This window comes from Toxotes jaculatrix, chromosome 3, assembly GCF_017976425.1.
Source record: "Toxotes jaculatrix isolate fToxJac2 chromosome 3, fToxJac2.pri, whole genome shotgun sequence".
NCBI classification, from domain to species: domain Eukaryota; kingdom Metazoa; phylum Chordata; class Actinopteri; family Toxotidae; genus Toxotes; species Toxotes jaculatrix.
In genome coordinates this window covers 26,383,015-26,402,347 of record NC_054396.1, presented here as the reverse complement: position 1 = coordinate 26,402,347, position 19,333 = coordinate 26,383,015, and the positions used below count along the sequence as shown (strand labels likewise).

General features: G+C 42.1%; 2 protein-coding genes across 5 annotated transcripts in view; one reads left to right on the top strand and one right to left on the bottom strand.

Moving 5' to 3' along the window:
• Positions 1 to 74: 74 nt before the first annotated feature.
• On the top strand, positions 75 to 17,193 carry ippk (inositol 1,3,4,5,6-pentakisphosphate 2-kinase). Its single transcript, XM_041033660.1, has 14 exons — positions 75 to 271; positions 2,399 to 2,458; positions 4,762 to 4,857; positions 6,113 to 6,179; positions 6,917 to 7,035; positions 7,242 to 7,331; positions 7,490 to 7,548; positions 7,819 to 7,891; positions 8,466 to 8,618; positions 9,038 to 9,158; positions 9,983 to 10,118; positions 10,205 to 10,307; positions 10,968 to 11,059; positions 11,932 to 17,193. Exons 1-14 carry the CDS (start codon positions 191 to 193, stop codon positions 12,179 to 12,181), a joined length of 1,500 nt encoding a protein of 499 aa, XP_040889594.1. The 5' UTR covers positions 75 to 190; the 3' UTR covers positions 12,182 to 17,193.
• Positions 17,188 to 19,333, bottom strand: part of LOC121179067 (centromere protein P) — a 77,017-nt gene continuing 74,871 nt past the window's right edge. For all 4 annotated transcript variants that reach the window (XM_041033663.1, XM_041033665.1, XM_041033664.1 and 1 more), the window contains 3 exons: positions 18,651 to 18,730; positions 18,121 to 18,212; positions 17,188 to 17,468 (listed from right to left, as the gene is read on the bottom strand). In XM_041033663.1, the coding sequence (XP_040889597.1) occupies positions 17,338 to 17,468; positions 18,121 to 18,212; positions 18,651 to 18,730 (303 nt within the window). In that variant the 3' untranslated portion in view covers positions 17,188 to 17,337. The remainder of the gene's footprint in view (positions 17,469 to 18,120; positions 18,213 to 18,650; positions 18,731 to 19,333) is intronic.

Below are 19,333 nucleotides of genomic sequence, written 5' to 3'. Positions count from 1 at the left end.
GAAGTAATCATCGGAAGTAGTATTTTGTTATGTAACTTTGTCATCCGGGGCTGGCCAGAAGGGGTGGTCGGAACAGTACGGCTTCTGAATTAATGCTAGAAGTGCCAGTTGGAGTTCTTGCATGCCGACGTGCCCGTTGTGTGTTACTGTCTGGTCGTTAACGGGAGCTTGATTTGTCGTCGCTGGCGTGATGGAGCTGGACAAAATGGATGAAAACGACTGGAAGTATCACGGAGAGGGAAACAAGAGTCTGGTGGTCTCCCACGTACAGGTGAGTCGGCTAGGCTAACGTGAAGCTAATCCAGAAATCAGGAGGACACCCGCGGTCCGCCTCACGTTTTTCTAACGCTAAATAAACTTTAGTTCGGTGCTGCTGCCAGTGGAAACGGTGTGTTAAATACCTGAAGTTGTGTTGAAGAAAACCAAAATGTCAACTGCCAGTGTTCTATTTACCGTCGTTACCGTTAGCTTGTGTTTGCTACCTTAGCCGGCTTTGCTAGTGAGCAGCTAAGATCTCAGATTAGTTCATCCAATGAAAAATATCGTTACAGTGGAGCAACAACGTCTACAGGACATCGTAAATGATTGGAAGTTACATATAGATTAATGTCCATTCAGAGTCACAAAGTGACTTTTGTCTTTTTAAGTCATGCGGGCTAAATTCCTCACCGGCTAGTGGGGAGCTAATCTAGCCGTTAGCAGCTTTCCCAGGTTTCCCATCCAGGCGAGAGAAACATCGTACTCGGCTGCTGGTCTAGCCTACCCCGAGTTAACTTCCATACAGGTTAATCCGCGCTGGCAGCTCCGGGACTTACTTGGGCAGGGTGGTACGTTCACTGACAGCTCCCCTCCCCTCCTCCCCACTCCCTCTCCGTACGACCGATCGTGGGAAAGTCAGATTCACGGGACTGGTCTGATCATTTTGTTATTGAGCAATCCGTGAGTAAAGTTAAGAGGGCATGGCATCACATCAGCAGTGTTGTAACCAGCTCAGAAACTGTCGGGCTTTGTTGGTGATGTTTATCATAACTTTTTTTTTTTTTTTACAAATAAAAATCTGTAAATTGAATAGCAAAACAACTGCAAACAACATTAAAGCATAGGGTGTGACTCTTCAGAAAAAGTACTGCCATCAATCAATCCTGATTATTGATTTGCAACATTAACCACAACAACTTAATGCAACCAGAGACATATTAAAGGGAAAAATACCACAACATTTCTGACATAATCATATTTCCATAAGGAAAATACCAAAATAGGACAACAACAACAATAATAATGATAGATACATCATAAATGGAGTTAAGTACACACTCACAGACGGTTATCTGTAAAGTGTCTTTGTCATACTCTGTCTCTCACAGTTGGTCGCACTTTCTGTCGCATTCCCCTCTTACATAATCACATCTGTTGAGGGAGATTGAGCAAACCCTGGAGTCAGGCTTTGGCGATAATGGTAAAACATGCAGGCAAATGTTAGTTAGCTTAAATTGTCATTAATGTGCATGTCCCTGAATCACGCAGTGTATTTACTGGCACTTAATCAACCTGCCTCACGAGAAACTAGAAATCCAGTTTCTGTAATTAAAGTTCTGATTTCTTGTCTGTGTATACATCTGATCTGGTTTCTAATCAGTATTTACATCTGGTGCTTGTGCAGGACAAAGCCACTAAACAGGGAAAGTATCACTGTGACAGGAGAGTTACAGGATAAAAGGAGTGATCTTTACATGTAAATTTACATCCTCTTATTCAAAACTAATTTAAGTCTGCCTGACTAAAACTGAAACTGCATTTCCTCTAAAAGACCAAATTAAGTCACTTTCCACCCCAGCACTTTTGATTGCTCTTAAAACACAGACAACGTAGAAGTGTGGATTTTTATAGTAACCATGTAACTGCATGTGGTTACTTCGTCTGGTTTCCTGTGCAACCTGATTTTTCTGAGCTGATCTGGTTTCACGTGGGCACATTAATACTGACTGCTAAAATCTCCTGAGATCCGTTCTGTCAAGATATTCTCAGGTGTATGGATGTTTTTTTGACTTCCTACCCACCCTAGTGCTGTCAGACATTGTTATTGTTGTGTATTGTAACTGTTACTACAGTATATCATGTTTGAATGTTCTTCTGACAGAGACATGTGTCCTAACTTGCAGTCTGACACACATGTTTTCAGCCAGGTTTTCCCTGACTTGCTCCAGACCTTGCAGGATGGATTTACTGTTCCTGATGGACTGTGGGAAAACTATCAGTATTTTCAAATCACCTGAAGACTCTGCTGGAGATGTTCTTGGACTGACCCTTTTCAGTTGTTCGGGTGTGACTCCAAGCCTGTCCTGTGTTTTAATGAAGCTCCACTGATCTCACCTGAGCTTCTCTTTTGTTCTTGCAGCTTTCCAGAGTTTTACGTCTGCTCAAGTATCCAGCAGAGGACTCCGAAAACCCACCACAGGTAAGCACGAGTCTCTCTGTGGGTTTTTAATGCTAAAGCCTGGTCCACATTACTTCTCAGTAAAAACATCTTGATCCCAAACATGTTCATATTTTTGAATTAATTATCATATTTGCAATTTTAATTCTTTCTTTAAAACGCAGGTATACGGTGGATGCACACAGATTAAGGCTGTCTTTGGCTCCCATTAATTTTAGAATTGGGAATTTTAGTTCTGCAAATTGAGCAGTTCAGCAGCCTGGTTTCCCACATGGCTGCTGTCAAACTTTTACAAGGCTAAGCTGCATTTCTTTGTGTTTTTTTGTCAACATTTTTGTGGATGCAGCCATTTTGTTTGAGCAAAACTTTATCTGAATTGTCAATGGTCAGAATTGATTTGGGTTCAATGTTGACTGAAAAGCTAAAATCATGCTACAGGTTAAAAAAAAAAAAGCCCACATGTATATACCTGTGCCTTTGTCAAATCATCAAACAACAACTTACCATATCAGATAAAACGTTGACTTAAAACAGTCTTGTGGCTTCAAGGTGTTCCAGTGCAGTGTCTGTGTACACACACAGGTGATGGTGTTAAACTGGTTTGGTGTGAGTAATCTAGGCTCATATATGTAAAAGTTTGACTTGATGAATGAGTTAAAAGAAGGACTATCGATCATCCTGATGATGTCTGTCAGGCTGATCCATGACTGAAAGGAGAAGACAGACAGACAGACAGATACTTTACTCATCCCCTAGGGGAACTGTAGGTGGTTTCAGTTCTGGTTCATATCTTTTAGCAGGGCTGCAGTAGAAATACTAATTTAGTGTAATGGCTGAGTGCAGCAGTACAAGGCTCCATTTACTTAGAACTCAATTTATTGTCAGCAGTTGATCTTACATCCTGGTCAGATTAGAAGCCTGAAGGCACAGGCCCTGATCCAAATGTAAACCAAACTGTAGCCTCGCCCATCCTTCAAAATTCAAATTTACTGTCCGCTCATCAGCTGTTATCTCTCTGAATTTGATTGACAGGACTTGTGATGCCAGCACTAACTGTAGCCAACAGCTAAATCTGAATTGTTAATTTTTTTTCTGATGCAGTTAAAGGTTTGTTTTTAAATGAGTGGATACATCAGGAAAACAGGTTTGAGAGATCCAGGGCCCATTTCACAAAGCAGTATTAATCCCCTAACTTTGGATGTGACCCTGGATTTTTCTCACACACACACATTTCTCACATTTGTATCAATGGGGGTAGACCACAGAGTTGAATCATCGATGCCTCTCTAAAACATTTTCAGCAAAAAACTGAACTTTCTGACCGTCATGAAGGGAGAATTTGTTGCAGGGCCGTTGTATTAGACTGCCTTGGGTGTACCTAATAAACTGGCAGCTGAGAGTTGTTGCCATGGTAACTGTTGGCACGGGGAACTGTTTTTTTTTTTTGTTCAAAACATATGAAAGCACCACCTCCTCACCAGTCAGCTGTGCGGAATTGAGTCACCATTTCCCCACGTGGACAAAAAACACATGGGTTCAATCGGGGACACCTGTGGTGACTGGTAGCAAGAACATTTTACCACCACAGGACCCGGAGTTTAGGTCAAGATCACACTATTAGGTCGTCATCAACTCTTTCATGTGCATGAGGTCGAGGATGATTGGAAAACCTAGAGTTTTCTTTAGAGTGAAATAGCATTTAACTGAATTCAAATCCAGATTCAAATCCACGTCTGGAGTCTAAATCTTTTTGAATCCCTTATTTGAATCTCGTGAGGTTTATCTTTCAACATTTACAGGTAACAAAGGCTAAAATAGCTCAGAGATACAACCTGAACAGCTGCGTCTCTCTGTGAATCAGCTTGTAAGCTGGGTTTAGAGGAGTTCTCTATAAATAAAGATTATCATCTCATGCACACTTTTTGTATTGTGGCCATTTGTCTTTTGCTCTTTTCCGCGAACGTAGCGAGGAAGTGAGCTCATTATGTCGGAAGATGGCGGCTATATTCTCAATCCTGCCTACAAAGCCCTGAGTGTTTGACTGTCTGTCAGTGAGCACAGCAGCAGATCTGTTTATCGCTCCAGATATCACAGATTGTGGTTGAGGTCTGGAACAGTGCTCAGAGGGAACAGGGTCGAATGGAGATCAGCTCTGTGAGGCAATTCATCCAGAATCACATGTTTCTGTTTTAGTGGACGCAGTGGAAAAGTAGCTCCATTGCTCTGTCAACATGTGTTATCAAATGTTGACAGAGCAGGTTGTAATCTGTTGTTTACCTGTGTGTTTACCTGCATGTCTGTGTTTCTGTCCGTTTGTCCTCCAGACAGCAGAGCAGGCATTCAGGCAGATCCAGAACATTGTTGACTTCAGCTCCTACGTGATGAGCAGCCTGCTGGGAGAGAAGTTCATCCACAGCGGGGTGAGCCAGTGTTTGCTTTCATTCAGTTTTTTTTTTTTTTTTTTTTTTACATCATTTATCACGTTGGTCTTTATCCAAGTTTTATCTAGCAAAACATGAAAAATAGTGCTCCACTGTAGTTCAGTTGGAGGTTTGGGGGGTGTTATCATGGGTGTGGTCTGGTCGGCAGGCTAACTTACCTTGTAGGGCTCATTGTGCATAGACCAAGGCAGGACAACAGCATTGGAAGCATCATTTGTATTCACAATGAAACTGAGCGAATCTGAAAGTGAAACAATATCTACAGGTTAGGGGGGAAAAAAAAGCAGGAATCGCAAACACATGACAAAATAAAATGCAGAAGTGTGGAGAAGTCAAATATTTGGCCTAAACTGTTGAGTCAGAGTCAGAAATTCAGATTCTGATTCAGCCCTCTGTGACGGCCGGTGTGTTGCACTTAGTTTCAATTCCAGAAACACGTCCTTTCCATTTGAGTCATAGTCACAAGATGATGAGCTTCAGAAAGGATCTGGCACCATGGCAGAATTGACCCAGCTTTGCTTAGTCACTGATAAACCCTGAGTGAGTACAGGACTGATGGCGCTGTTATAGATTCTAGTGTCCCAGCCAAAATTATTTGTGAAACCTGGAACAAAACCATTTAAGACATTTTTGGTGGACTTATTTTACCCCCACTGTCAAAAATAATAGGGGTTGTTGGTAAAATTCTGGTAGCGCTTAAAAAAAAAACAATAAACTGTGCAACAGTTATTTTTTTTTTAAGCAAAGTGTGATCCAGCTGGAAGGTATAATCCACTCAGAGCTGGGTGACAGTTTTCTAGCGTCACAAATTCCCACAAACAATGAGTTACAGTTTCGAAGCCCGGAGGGTTTTAGCACATGAACAACATGCTCCGAGTCAGAATGTGTCTTATTTTAGATTTAATTCTAAATTAAATTCAGCTGAATTTTAGAGCATCACCCACATTTCTATGTGGTCTGTTTGCAGGCATGTGACAGTAAATAGTTTTAATTGTTTTAAATGACTGTTAGTGTCTGTACAATAAGTGGAGTGATAGGGTTTTTTTTTTTTTTTTTTTTTACTGGAGCTGCTGGCTCAGTTACAGCAGTCAGCTCGACGTTATCACTCCCATAATAAACTGGTGATGACACACTTCCCACATCACAGTGCTTTACATGCAGCAGATAACAGAAACAAAGACAGATGTACAGACGTGTTCTCTTCACAAACTGACCGAGTTCGTTTCCTCCACAGGAAGTGGTCAAACTGCCGTTAGAGTTTGTACGACAGCTGTCAATCAAGGTTCAGCATCAAAGACCAGGTGAGAGTGTTTATAATCATTTCTGTGGGAAGCATTTGGAACTGAAATCTGTTCAGTGCTTAGTTTGACATTTTGGGAAATGTGATTATTAGCTTTCTGTCCAAGAATGAAATAAGAGGATTGACACCACGCTCCTGTTGGTGTGGTGCATAAGAAACTACAGCCAGCAGCTGGGTTGATGTGGCTTAGCTTAACTTAGCACAAAGACCGGAAGCAGGGGGAAACAGCTAGCATCCAAACCTCTAAATCGCAAAGTGAATATCTTTGGATTTTGGACAGTTGGTCGAACGGAACAAGACTCATGAATAAATGTATTTATGGACAAAACAATCAAGAAAATAATTTGTTTGTTAATTGTTAGAGAATATAATCATTAGTGCTGTTTAGGAGGAATCATTTCTTAGTCTATGTGAAACTGATACTATTATAAGATGGTTTTAAGATGATATACTTACTTTATTTGATCCTCAAGGGGCAATTCAAGGAAAGCAAGGAAAGGAAGTTTATAAACAGAATTATACACCAATAATTCCTGCACACACATAAAAACAATCCAAAAATACAAAAGTGGAACTAAACGAAGATTAATGGCAGACACAGGTCTGCAGATGGTCAGCAAACACAAAAGGTGCAAAAACTGCATTTATCGATCCAAACGGAAAGTAAACTCACCATCCTTACTCAGCAGACATCCTGAAAATGTTCTCTAATTGTGTGTGTGTGTGTGTGTGTGTCAGTGTGGCGCTGTGATAAGGTGATGGACATCTACAGCGGCTGTGCTCTCTGTCTGCCCAACCTGACATCTCCAACCCTCCACCAGCCAACACACACTCCTCCACTCTGCATCGAGATCAAGGTACACACACACACACCTTATTTTTAAACATTAGAATTAGTTTTTAACCTGATTTTGGTTCCACATCTTGCATTTGTTTAAAGATGATGTTCTTCCTCTGCCACAGTCTCAGAAATCTTTCCCTGTGAATGTCATCACCCAGAAATACTGAGCTAAAACAAGGAATCACATGAGTGTGACTGTGTGTGCGTGTGTTTTGTTTCCAGCCTAAATGTGGCTTCCTGCCGTCCTCCAAACATGTCAGCAAAGACATAAAGACCAAAGTGTGTCGCTTCTGCATGCACCAGCACTACAAGGTAACAACAACAACAACGTCTGTACTCGATCACAGATCATTTGTGGGGGAAGAGGCTTTCAACAAATCCAACAGAGTGAAGGGTCTTCTCTTTCAACAACTTTTTTTTGTTGTTGTTTCTATCACTTTATTACTTATGTCTCTTTGACATTTCCTCAGGTGGCCAATGGGAAGTGGAAGAGACGCAGTCTGTACTGTCCTCTGGACCTGTTCTCAGGGTGAGATTACTGCAGCGACTATTGTTACCAACACTACTGCATTTAATACAAGTGAGACTCACAGGAACATCAAAACACAATGAGGAAAACGGCAACTTAAGAATGAAAGTAGCTGCTTGAGACAATAAACGAGTGGACACAACATTAGAAAGACCTCTCAGGATAATTCAGTCCAATACATTAAAACTACAGCCGAAAGATTCATCTGCTGATGATAAAGCTGTTTCACTGTTCTGCTGCTGAATGTTCCCTGTTTTCTCTCTGTCTCAGGAACAGACAGAGAATGCACTTTGCCATCAGGCACCTGATAGAAGAACCTCAGAACAACTTCAAAATCTTCAAGGTGAGACACACAAGAGCACATTTGTGCACAGAGCGAGGACTGTGAATTTTGTCCCCCTTCACTTACAGGAAGGGACCTGTTAAGTAGCCAGTATGGACAGGAAGAGCGATTACAGCAAGCAAAACCTGTTTCCAGTGAAAGGTTTTGCCTAGGGCACCGAAACCTCCTCTTCAAGTTACACAGTGTTTTTCCTTTTCTTTTTTTTTTTTTAACAAGCGTAAACATCAGTGTGGTAATTGCTGGTTTTTGCTCAGAGAATAGTTGAAATAGTTTGACAGTTTTCTCTGAACAATTGATTCATCAATCAATCAAAAGCAACAAGAGAAAAAATTTACGGACTGTCATGAGCAGGAAGTGTCAACTCAGGGCGCTCCACTCTGCTCACGTTACAGTGTGCTGATGTCATTTTCAAAACGCACTGAAAAAGTAAGAACCGACTAAACTTTACATATATATAGCACCTCTCAAAGAAATAAAATGTAATTCAAAGTGACAGACCGCAAAGAAATTGACAAACATAGGATGGATTTAGAGACTGAGAAATAATGTTTTTGTTTTTTGTTTTTTTTTAAAGGGCGGTCAGTGTATTTACAGCAGTAAAGAGGGCAGTGACGACTCGATGGACCTGAACTCTCTGCTGCATCATCTCAGACCGTACTTCATGTACGGAAACAACAGAATCAACAGTCACATGACCAGCAAAGCTGTCCTCAACGACTTCATCCAGGTAAATCCACAACACAACGATCAAAAATAAGTACATGATCGTGTGACGGTGTTGTGGAGCTCGGCAGTAAACAAAAAACGTATCTATAGCAGTGTCAGTTATCGCCATCAATTCATCAGATTCAGCTCGTGTTGCAGTTTCAGGGATGAACAGGTGTTTTTGAAATGTCAGAGTAAAACCGCTCAGAGATGTGTGGTGAGAAACTCACAGCAGGTTTAAAGATGGATATTTATCAGCTGGACTCTGAGATAGTTACTAGCTGCTTCGACAGAAATTTACTGAATCTTAATCCTTAAGATCTCGTGTTGTATTTATGCAAGTTATATATTTTTAAGTTAAATTATAAACAGCGTTTAAGTTACTTGGTCCAAATACTGGGGGTTCCTAATCAGCTTCGGTCACTGACTCTCTGTCTGTAGGTCCTGGTGAACGCCCTGCTGTGTAGTGGAGGAGGAGATGAAGGGGTGGTGACGGACAGACAAGGAGAAGGGCGGAGCTTCTGTGAAGCCAGTCTTTTCAACAAGGAGAGGATTCGCCATGGTAGGCACCTGCCTGTTCACCTGTCTGCTTCACTTCTGTGTGTCCAGCCAGGTTTCACTCACCTGTCCACTCACCTGATAATTTAACTGTTTTAAACTCTGCTCGGCTGCAGCTGAAAGGATCTGGAAGACGGTTTTACAGTCTGTGCGGCACACGCTCTGTCCTTAGAACCTAAAATAGGACAAGGAAAAAAACCTTAGTAAGAGGAGGGATCCCTCATCCAGGATAGACGTGCAGTAGGTGTTGTCTGTACAATGTGGACAATCAGGATGACACTAAATTAAACATGAATAGACTTATATAGATCTATATAACTGCTTTCCAAAAAAAAAAAAAAAAAAAAAAAATCCAAATTCTCTAATTTGCTGATTTTCTTGGTTTGTTAACTGAATAATTCTGTATTTGATTCAGGTTTAGTTCCTGCTTCCTTTTCTCCGTCTTCGCCCTCGCTCACATCACTTTTTTTTCTGGTGTGAATTCTAACAAACTGTTTACCAGTCTAACAGATCTATGTGCAGCTTGTTTGTCCCTTTCCGCTCTTACAAAGGTTTTTTTTGTGCTGCAGCCTCCTGCTGAAATGTTTGTGGTTGAAAGAAGCATTTGTGTCTTTTCAGCACAAACATTTAGCTCATGACATCTGAATCTGATTATGTAAATGTGTGAAACTGAAAACCTGACTTAAGTGTTTGTGCTTGTTTCTGATGCTGAGCGAGACGTTTAATTCTCTTTTTGATCTAAACGTTCAGAACTCTGACCTGAAACTGTTTGGTGAGAACAGAAAATATGATCCCTGAACACCTGTCTGTCTGTCTGTGTCTGTGCAGGCTCTCAGGGTTTACCCAGAGACAGTGTTCTGTTCAGCATCCTTCAGACCCAGATGTTAGACACGTTGGACATCGAAGGACTTCATCCTTTGTACCGCCGAGTGGAGCAACACCTGCAGAACTTCCCCAAGGAGAGGTAACAAGCACCAGAGGAAAACTGTGTACACTGACCCCACTAATCACCTGCTCTCTGACATCACTTCCTGTCCGTGTCTGTGTCAGAACCCGTCTTCAGATAGATGGGCCGTACAACGAGGCCTTCCTGGAGAAGCTGCAGAAATGTCCGCCCGAGGACGACGGCTCTGTGGAGTACGCTGTGGCCAAGGTTAGGCTGCTTTAAAATTTTCACTAGGTGGGGTTCCATCCACCTGTCTGAAAGCACATTTACTATTTGTGCGAGAAAAACAAAAATAAAAACGCAGTGGAAACTTTTCCTCCCAGCTGAGGTGGAAAAGCTGATGAAAAACATGACAAAGTGCAGAGTGTAAGAGCTAGTGAAGCTAAAGGCACAGAGACGCAAACGTGATAGAACAACTGTGTGGACAGCTGCAGCAGTGACACGAGGATCCTAAAATTATTTGCACAGATAGAAACAGTAAATCTGTGACTTGGACGGAAAAACTTAGCTGAGAAAAAAAAAAATCAGCATCACTGAAAGTAAAACAAAGGCTGTGTCCAAAACAGCTTCACCTGAAAAGCAGAAGTGTGTGGTTTTCAGTTCAGCAGCTGTGGTGCAAAGACAGGGACCTATACATACCCTTATAGTCTGATGTTACATCTCTGGTTGTAACATCAGACTTCTCCATAGCTGTGGCTGCAGAGGCTCATGGGAAGTGTAGTACTTGGAGCCATTCCACAAACCTGAGGGAAAAATACTGATTTATCAAGAAGGGAAATTAAACTATTTATTTATGTATGAATCAGTCATTAAACGAGGCCTCTGAACTCGAGCAGCGCGTCTAACTGCCCTATGTTTTGACTTCAGGTTCATCAGTACCGCGTCGCCATGACAGCCAAGGACTGCTCCATCATGGTGGCCCTGGTGCCCAGCACCGAGGAAGAGGAGGAGGACGAAGGGTAAGAGTTTAGCCTTTGATGTTGATCACTCGGAAGGAAGAGTCTCATTAACTGCCAGAGACTTAACGGTGCCCCGTGGAGGTTTTCTGTAAACGAAAAAGAGCTTTGTTTATGTCCAGTGTCCTCAAAGCCTGACAAGCACATGGACCTGATCTCATGTAAGAACATTTGCAGAACAGATTTTTTTAAAATTTGAGTCCTGCATTTCTTTTGGAGCATTTTTCATTTTCTTTGTTGATTTAAAAACACAAAAATAATGGAAAGTTTTAACTAACAACTCTGTTCTTGTCCACAGCCTGGACATATTTACATGGTTTTACAGCCCATCGCAGGTTATATGTGGACATTTATTAGCTGTGACACCTTTAGCCTGCTGTCATAGATCTGGTCCCCAGTCACTATTTATTGGCAATTTGAGGACAAATTCCTAGTTGAGTCTGGTCTCAAGTCCTCTGAAGGACACTCCTTTATGAGTCATGTCCTTTGGATGCAGGCTGCAGCTAATGATTATTTTCAATTCCAATTTTCTCAAGTAATTGATTTCTTTACAAAATGTCGATCACAATTACCCGGAGCCTGAGTTGTTTTGTCCAACCAGTGGTTCAAAGATTTTATGTTTATTATCACATAAGACAAACAGCAAAGTCTCATAACTGAGAAGCTGAAACTCGTTATTGTCAAGGTAATTATTTTCTGTCAGTTGACTAATTGGCTATTAATTGAGGTGAGAGCAGCATGTACTGGGGTTAATGGTTCATCATGTTGTACCTGATGAAATCCAGCAGGTGGAGCCAGACAACAGCTCCACATGTTTAAAGTCAGAGACACTCTTCTTCCTGTTAATTAACCTTTCTCCTCTCCTCCTCCTGCAGTCTCTCCAGTCAGAGGCGGCTCAGAGACATCCTGTCCAGACCTCTTGCTTTCTCCTACTTGGTCTCCATCTTGGATCTGGACCCAAAGCCGTTCGACAGCATCCCCCGCCAACTGCGCCTGGACCAGAGGATCGTCTCCTGCTACTTGAGAACTGGTGGTACCTTGCCAAAGGGCTCCCTGGCACCGCTCCCAAGCATCTTTACGGCCGCAGAGAGAGAGGACTGCACGCTTCTCTTCCACCCAGTGTGAAAGCCCAGGCAGACCCGGGCGACCCTGACGACGAGAACTAACCGACGCCACGCTGATGCCTCAAACCGAGAGGAGAGACGCCATGTTGATCCCAGAGGTCTAGAATCACTTCAGACCACAGCTGTTTTTTCCACTGCAGCACTTTCTCCTCCTCACTCAGCTCATGTTGACAGGTATCACTCTGATTCCTGCTGCTGCTGCTGCTCAGCTAACATTAAATCTCCAGGAAGTCACCACTAAATCACATGACATGTAAACGACTTCCAGATCATTTTTGTTACTGATTCTAGAGCTTTTGCGTTGTTGTGGCGGCCCGACTTTCTCGCTCCTGTCCGTAGGTGAATCCCAACGTTGACAGTTTTGTTCTTTCCTTTGGTGACAAAAGCTGAGATTGAAGAACAGGTTCACAGTCAGTTCTTGTCTTAGAACAACAGTCCGGATGTTCATTGCAACAGGTTCTTCTTGCTGTAAACATCTCTTCCTAACGCACTTTTAATGTAAGCGATGAGTGAAGAAAACCCACAGTACACTCCACAGTTTTCATCTGATGTTAATGAGGCCTCAGCAGTCTGAGTTTGAAAACTAAAGGTGGTATCTTCTAAAGTTAAAGTCTCTTCTCCCACACCGAGACCAGATCTCCTAAAGGCCTTTAAGAACAGGATGAATGATTACAGCAGGAAAAACGCTGTCATGTGTCCGTGTTCATGTGGACACCAGAGTATTGCTTTAAGACGGACTTTAAAAATTGTGAACCTGTCCTTTAACCTCTTGATGAGGACTGATGCAGTTGTCGTGGCAACAGTCCCTGATTCTTCTCATTCTCCACGGCAACGCTGCTGACAAAGGAAAAAACAAACAAAAACAGTTGTCTGGGCTGGGATGTACGTATGATGTCATGTCCAGGTTTTTGGCTGAAGCATCACCATGGCAACAGAAGCCCTAGTGACCATAGCTTCAGATACAGAGGAGGGGTGAAACTAACATGGCGGATCTGATGGCTGAACAGTCTCAGCTGGGTGGGTGGAGCAGTTGAGATGTTTCTTGTACCTATAATTTTCTTTGCCTTTATTCGATGTCAGAGGTTTTCAGTTCCGGTTTCACATCAGTCAACTCGAGACTGTAACGATTAAAGGGTCAGTTTAACCAAATACAGGTTTCTCTCTTCCAACTCGTGAAATCTCTCCAGTCCGATAGTTTTGGTTTTATTTTATTTTATTTTAGTTTAGTTTGTGAGATTCGCTGAATTTCATTTTCAGCAGCAACATCTTTTCAGAAACGGTGTTGCTGTAAATCCAGATAAACTATTTCTTGGGCAGAAAATAGTTTCAGTGAACACAGGTTTCTGAAAAGAGAGGTTGCTGGTCACCACCACCAGAGGGAAGAGAGAAAACAGACTCACTGGCCACTTTATTAGGTACACCTGTATACTCCAATCCTGAACACACACTCTGTCGACAGCTGTCAGAGAGGTGCTGATTCAGTTATACTGAGATGTGTTTCTGTTATTTCCTGCACACAGTTTAAAGCAGTGAAGGTTAAATAACAGGAACACATCTCTGTGTAAAACAACACAAGGTGTAACTAACAAACTTCTACCGCTGTGTGTACGTTTTAGTAACCTGAGTAAACTGACCCTTTAAGCTGAGACCTCTGATGAAGCAGCTCTCGTAAAGCATGAACCTTTGTGTCCCCCCGGCGTCTCTCTTCCTCGTGTTGAAGGAAGTCCATTATTTTAACTCTACCTGTCGTCAGAATCAGATTCAGCCGTCTCTGTTAGAGGCTGGAACACAGTGGCGTTTCAGTAGTTGTCTAACGCTCCCTCGCTGACTAACGTCGTGACACGTGGCTCTGTAAAGGTACGGTGACGTTTCGCTTCGAAACCACAGACTGAAGAGTGAGCTTGTGGTTTTGATGCCAGACTCGGCTTTGATCAGTGATGTCACACGGTCAGAGACGCGTTGTCGCAGCGACCGTGGCGACGCGCCGTACGTTTACAGAGCAGAGGATCTGAATGTGAAGCAGGTGAAACTGTAATGTGAGAGAGATGACAAACAGAACAGGGACGGCTTCTGTCTCCTAACCAGACATCAGCATGTCCAGTCTGTCTGACCCACCAGAGCAAGGGCTGCTGGGTAACAGAGAGCGGTCCTCTTCAGAAAGGCTGAGCTTCTGTGCTGCTGCTCTGCTGGTTTTCGTGCCATAAGTGGCTTGTTGTGTGTGTGTGTTGTGTTTGTCCATGTGCCTAAATGTTGTGGTGGGAGTAAACGGTGGTGGTGGATGACAACAAAGACGGTGGTGTGTGTGCACGTGTGTGTTGACAAAACTCACTTTGTTACAGGCTGCGTTCACAGCTGAGATTTGAGGCGGCTCGTCTCTGTTCGGGCTGACATCGGGTCAGTTTCGGAGCCGCTGTGGACGCAGCCGTGAACTCTCAGTACCTCGAACTCCTGACGATCCGAACCGAAGTTCAGCAATGTGTTTGTGGGCGCTGGGAGGTTTCGGAGGACGGCGACGTCACCTGGAGTTGAGGCTACAGCGGTTTGTCTCCATCGGCAGACGAGTGTTGACGGCCTTTTTGCGGACTTGAGTCTTTTCAGGTCCAGAGTGTCGCAGGTCTCCTCATCGTCAGGTACAAACTTGTAACCTGTGATCTCGTCGTCCTCTTAAACCAGCAGCGCTTCACAGAGGCTTCAGATAAACTGGTAACACTTGACTTCAGTTGAACTGTTCTTTGCTCTCCAGCCTCCACGACCTCCATCAGCCAATCAAACGCCTGAAAACAAATCACACTACAAGACTAACACTTCAGACGGAAAACCCTTCTCACTCTCCCAACATCAGGCTCCTTCTCTGGGAAACCTGTCAGCTGATGTTGAACGACTGCTGCTGCAGGTCGACGTCACGGTAACGTGAGTGATTTGGTCAAATCCAAACGCTTCAAAGGTTTAAATTGAGAGATTCAATCAGAATTTTTGAGGCGGGAGTGAAAGGCTGGACAGTGAGCGGCAGTGAACTGAACCAACCACTGACTGATCGCTCCAGCTGTTGAAATGAAGACGCGACAGGCAGCACGACGAGGCACCAGAGGCTCATGGGAGTCAGAGGGAGGCGGGTGGGGTCTCTGAGTGAGACGGTCGAGGTCTGGACGCATTTAAACAGCAGTCGTTCGACTGATTCTGAAACTTGTCTCTGTGTGTCTTTACTGTAAAAAAAAGCCAAATCCTGATTTATTTTTATTTTTTCTTTTTGTGAGAAAACGCAGCTACAGTTTGTGTCTCGTGTTTTCTCTCTTACGTTTGATCCACAGAGCTGAAGCTGCGTTTATGTCATGTCAGGTAGAAATGGAGGTTTCACTGCAGAGCCGGTCGAGTGAGAGTAAAAAATACTGTGCATTAACATTACAACTAACGTAGCCTTTATTTGTCTTTAACGACAGGTGATTAGGCACCTGTATTTATTTTCTTTTCTCTTTAAGGTAGTACTGTAATATTCTGTAGAGCAGATCGGAGCAAAGTTTCTAGGTTTGTAAACTGTTCAGTTCTTTGCTGGGAACAATAATCTGAATAATCTGTCTCGTTACAAATTTTACTTTTACTCCACATGGACACGACGATGTTTCCGCCACAAACTTTCTTTACTCAGGTTGAAACGTTGTTTTGTCCACGTAGAACGAAAAAAAAGCATCACAAAAAAGATAGTAGGGCTGCAACTGGAGATTATTTTTATTACTGATTAATCATTTTGTCTATAAAGTCTCAAAAAAGCAGGTGATTGCTTGTTGTATTTGATCAAAAGTCCAAAACCCAAACATAATTCAGTTTTCTATAATGTGACAAAGAAAAACATCAAATCAGACGTGAGACTCTTTTTTTTTTTTTTGTTTAAAAAAAAATGTCAAAAACGTTTAATTGATTATCAAAATAGTTGCTGTCAGTCGACTAATCGATTAAATGTTGCAGCTCTACAAGAAAGCTGTGCAGGTGTGTTTTCATCCATCACAGTAACATCCCACATGACATAAACGTGTTTCACACATCCGTTTTTCGTAAAGACGAATCACAGACAATCTTTGAAAAACCCAGAAGGTTGTTTATCAACACGTAAACAACGGTTCTGTTAGTGTCTCCAACATTTACCGAGACTCCTCCAGCAATCTGGATGAATTCATTCTGGATCTGTGAAGATTCACGTTTTCTGAAACTCTACTGCTGAAATGTAAATATCAAGCTCTCTGTTCCTCTGAGCTCCTCCTGGACTTCTTCATCTGTGTCGATTTAACAGCTGTAACTAAACAAATCTCAAACTAAAGCTGCTGATGACCTCGTCAGGAGGTGGAAATCCTCAGGCAGAGCGCGTGACTGGAGACTGGGTGGAGATGTTTTGTCAGCTGCTCGGCCTGAGGTCAAGAGTGAAGTGTCAACATGGATGAGAAGTCCTGGAGCTGCTCAGAGGAAAGTTTGAACATCTACATTTTCACTCTGATAATGACTGTGTGTTATTTTCAAAAGCACCAGAACAACAGAGTCTTTCATCCAGATTAAAAAAAACAAAACCTTCAAAGATTCTATAAATCTCTTGTGTTGGTAAACGACCTTGTGGGTTTTTGAACGATTGTCAATAAAAACCAAGATTCACGACACAAACTAAGGCCACAGAAAACCTTTTTGTCATATCGAGGAAATAAAACCAAACTTTGTCCAGACCTCTGTCCTCACCGAGACACGAAGCTCCGACAGGTGAGCCGGAGTCCGATTGGTCGGCTGCCTCTGCCTCCACCTGCTGCCTGAGCGTCGGCCTGCGGAAACATCACAGCACTGTGATACTTACAGACTCCTAATAACTACGTGTGTGTAAATAGCTGAGAGAAGAAAACTATTTGAAAATACAAAGGCGACACTGCTGTCTGGCATTTTGTATTTAAATTATTTATTTTTGTAGATTTTGACCAATGAGCTCTGCTGTTACAGCCCTCACAGTCGTGCTCTTTCTATTGAATAAAGATTTCTAAGAGACTAAACCGTAGCTGTGTGATTACTGACCTGTTTACTTTTATTTGCATAGAACTGAATAGAGAAGGATTAAAGAAAAATGTCATAATGACATCAGATAGCTCATGAGCTGTACAGTCACATTTTAACTGGTCTGTGCGATGTGAGCTACGTGTCCTGCGAGAGGCCGACCGCCCTGATGACCGACTCCAAGGCGGCTTCAGGTCCCAGAATCCTCAGCAGGCTCTGAAAGGCCTCAGCAGCGCCGCCTACAGTCTGCGAGGGAAACAGCTGCAGCGCTGCAGAGACACAGAGGAACAAATATCAGACCATCAAATCACCTGCATCATTTTCTGCTGAGCAGATTAAACTCTCCGGAGACTGTTTGTCATAGTTTGATGACATAAAACTTTTAATAATTTACAATACGTTTCTTGGAAAGAACCAAAAATTAATTAGGATATTTGGCACAAATTAGAGGGAAAACAGCTGGTGTTCGGCTTGTTTATATTTCCAGTTACCGGTAATTAATTTTGAACAACTGTTCCTAAAGCTTCAGTCAATAATTAGATTAGGCAGCTGTTTTGATGATTGATTTGATTGTTTTGATAATTTTTCAAACAAAAACGAAAATGAAATGTGTCGGTTTCAGATCCTCATGTTTTCCTATAAACAAACCATTAAGCATTAGTCAAACATTTGATTTGATTTGATTTTTAGTAAAGATACAAATATTAATAAATGTATTTATTCCTTACCAGTTATCAGGTCTCAGTCAAAACTAAATGAAATCAGGGATTAATGAATTAAAAGTTTTTTTGTTTTGTTTTTGACATTGAAGAACCACTGACTTTACTGTGTGCACGACTTCTAAACCCAACCCTACATCACAGTAAACTGTGTGTGTGTCAGTGCCAGACTGCAGTGTTTCTGTCCAGGTGAACATCTCACCTTTCTCTGGGATCTTTGTCAGCAGGTTGATTTTTGGAGCGACTCCACCTTCTCTGGACACGTCAACTGACCAATGAACGAACAAGACGCAGCTAAAAACAAAAACACGGCCAGAGGAAGGTCAGATGACCGAGTCAGGCCAAGATCATTTTATTATCATAATAATTTTTTTTTGTCTTTTTAATTTTACAGCCCACAATCACAAATTTGTCTCAGGGTGTTTTAGTTTGCACAGCAAATACAACACCCTCTGCCCTTAGACCCTCGATTCAGATTACTTCAAAAAAAGAAATGGGTGAGAATAAAGGATAATTAAAAGGCAAATTTATAGATATAGTAAAAAAAATGTGAACAAAGTGCCAGTTTTTTCTGCATCAGGTTTTACAGGTGGGATGGAGATGCAGACCACTGTCTTGTCATCTTTCAAGAATAAAACATAAAACCGATTGTAAACTGTACCAAAGGGCAGATAACATTTCAAATATAACATATGACTGATTTACACTGTGTATATACAGATGATTATTTACCCAGGAAGCTCAGGATGATTCAGGGTCATGACCTCTGACCTGCAGCCTCCAGGAAGAGACACGACGGCTGGATACTTGTTCTACAGAGAGACAAAGACAGAGACAGAGTTTTAATCATATTATCATAAGTGTATAGAGTTTGAACATTGTGTCTCTGGGACATGAAGACAACATGATTATTAAAGCTGAAATCCTGTGAAAGAAATCAGAACGAACAACTTTAAACTTCAGACAGAGGCTGAAAACTTTCAGAAACTTTTCAGACTCATGATCTGAGTCTGATCGGCATTAATCACCTTTAACTTTTCTCTTTGGACATTTTATTTCCACCCAGTGGACATGGGTTTGTCTTCAGGTACTTTTATACTTATTTCAAGCAGTTTCTTTCAGTCTCATTATTTTCTATATTCTGAAATGTTACACACTAAAATATTTCTGTAATCTTTCAAGGAGAATGTCTGACTTTAAAAAAAACTGCTTTCATTTTAATTCGGGCCAAATTGCCCAGTGAGTGTTAGTCCTTCTGTGGCCTGTATCTTCAGCGCTGCAGAAAGAAAATCTGTAAAACGAAGCAGCTGTTTTCCATATTTTCTTAAAGCTGCATCAGTCGTCCTGTGGGAGGCGCTAAAACATCTGTTTAATAACCTGAACTCTGGGCCTCATTCATCAAACACAGAGAACTT

Bases quoted from the DNA above. Each gene is read 5' to 3' on its own strand.
- ippk (XM_041033660.1), top strand. From the start codon at position 191: ATGGAGCTGGACAAAATGGATGAAAACGACTGGAAGTATCACGGAGAG. The intron at 6,180-6,916 runs GTGAGAGTGTTT...TGTGTGTGTCAG, and splicing joins GGTTCAGCATCAAAGACCAG to TGTGGCGCTGTGATAAGGTG. The intron at 10,308-10,967 runs GTTAGGCTGCTT...TTTTGACTTCAG, and splicing joins TGGAGTACGCTGTGGCCAAG to GTTCATCAGTACCGCGTCGC.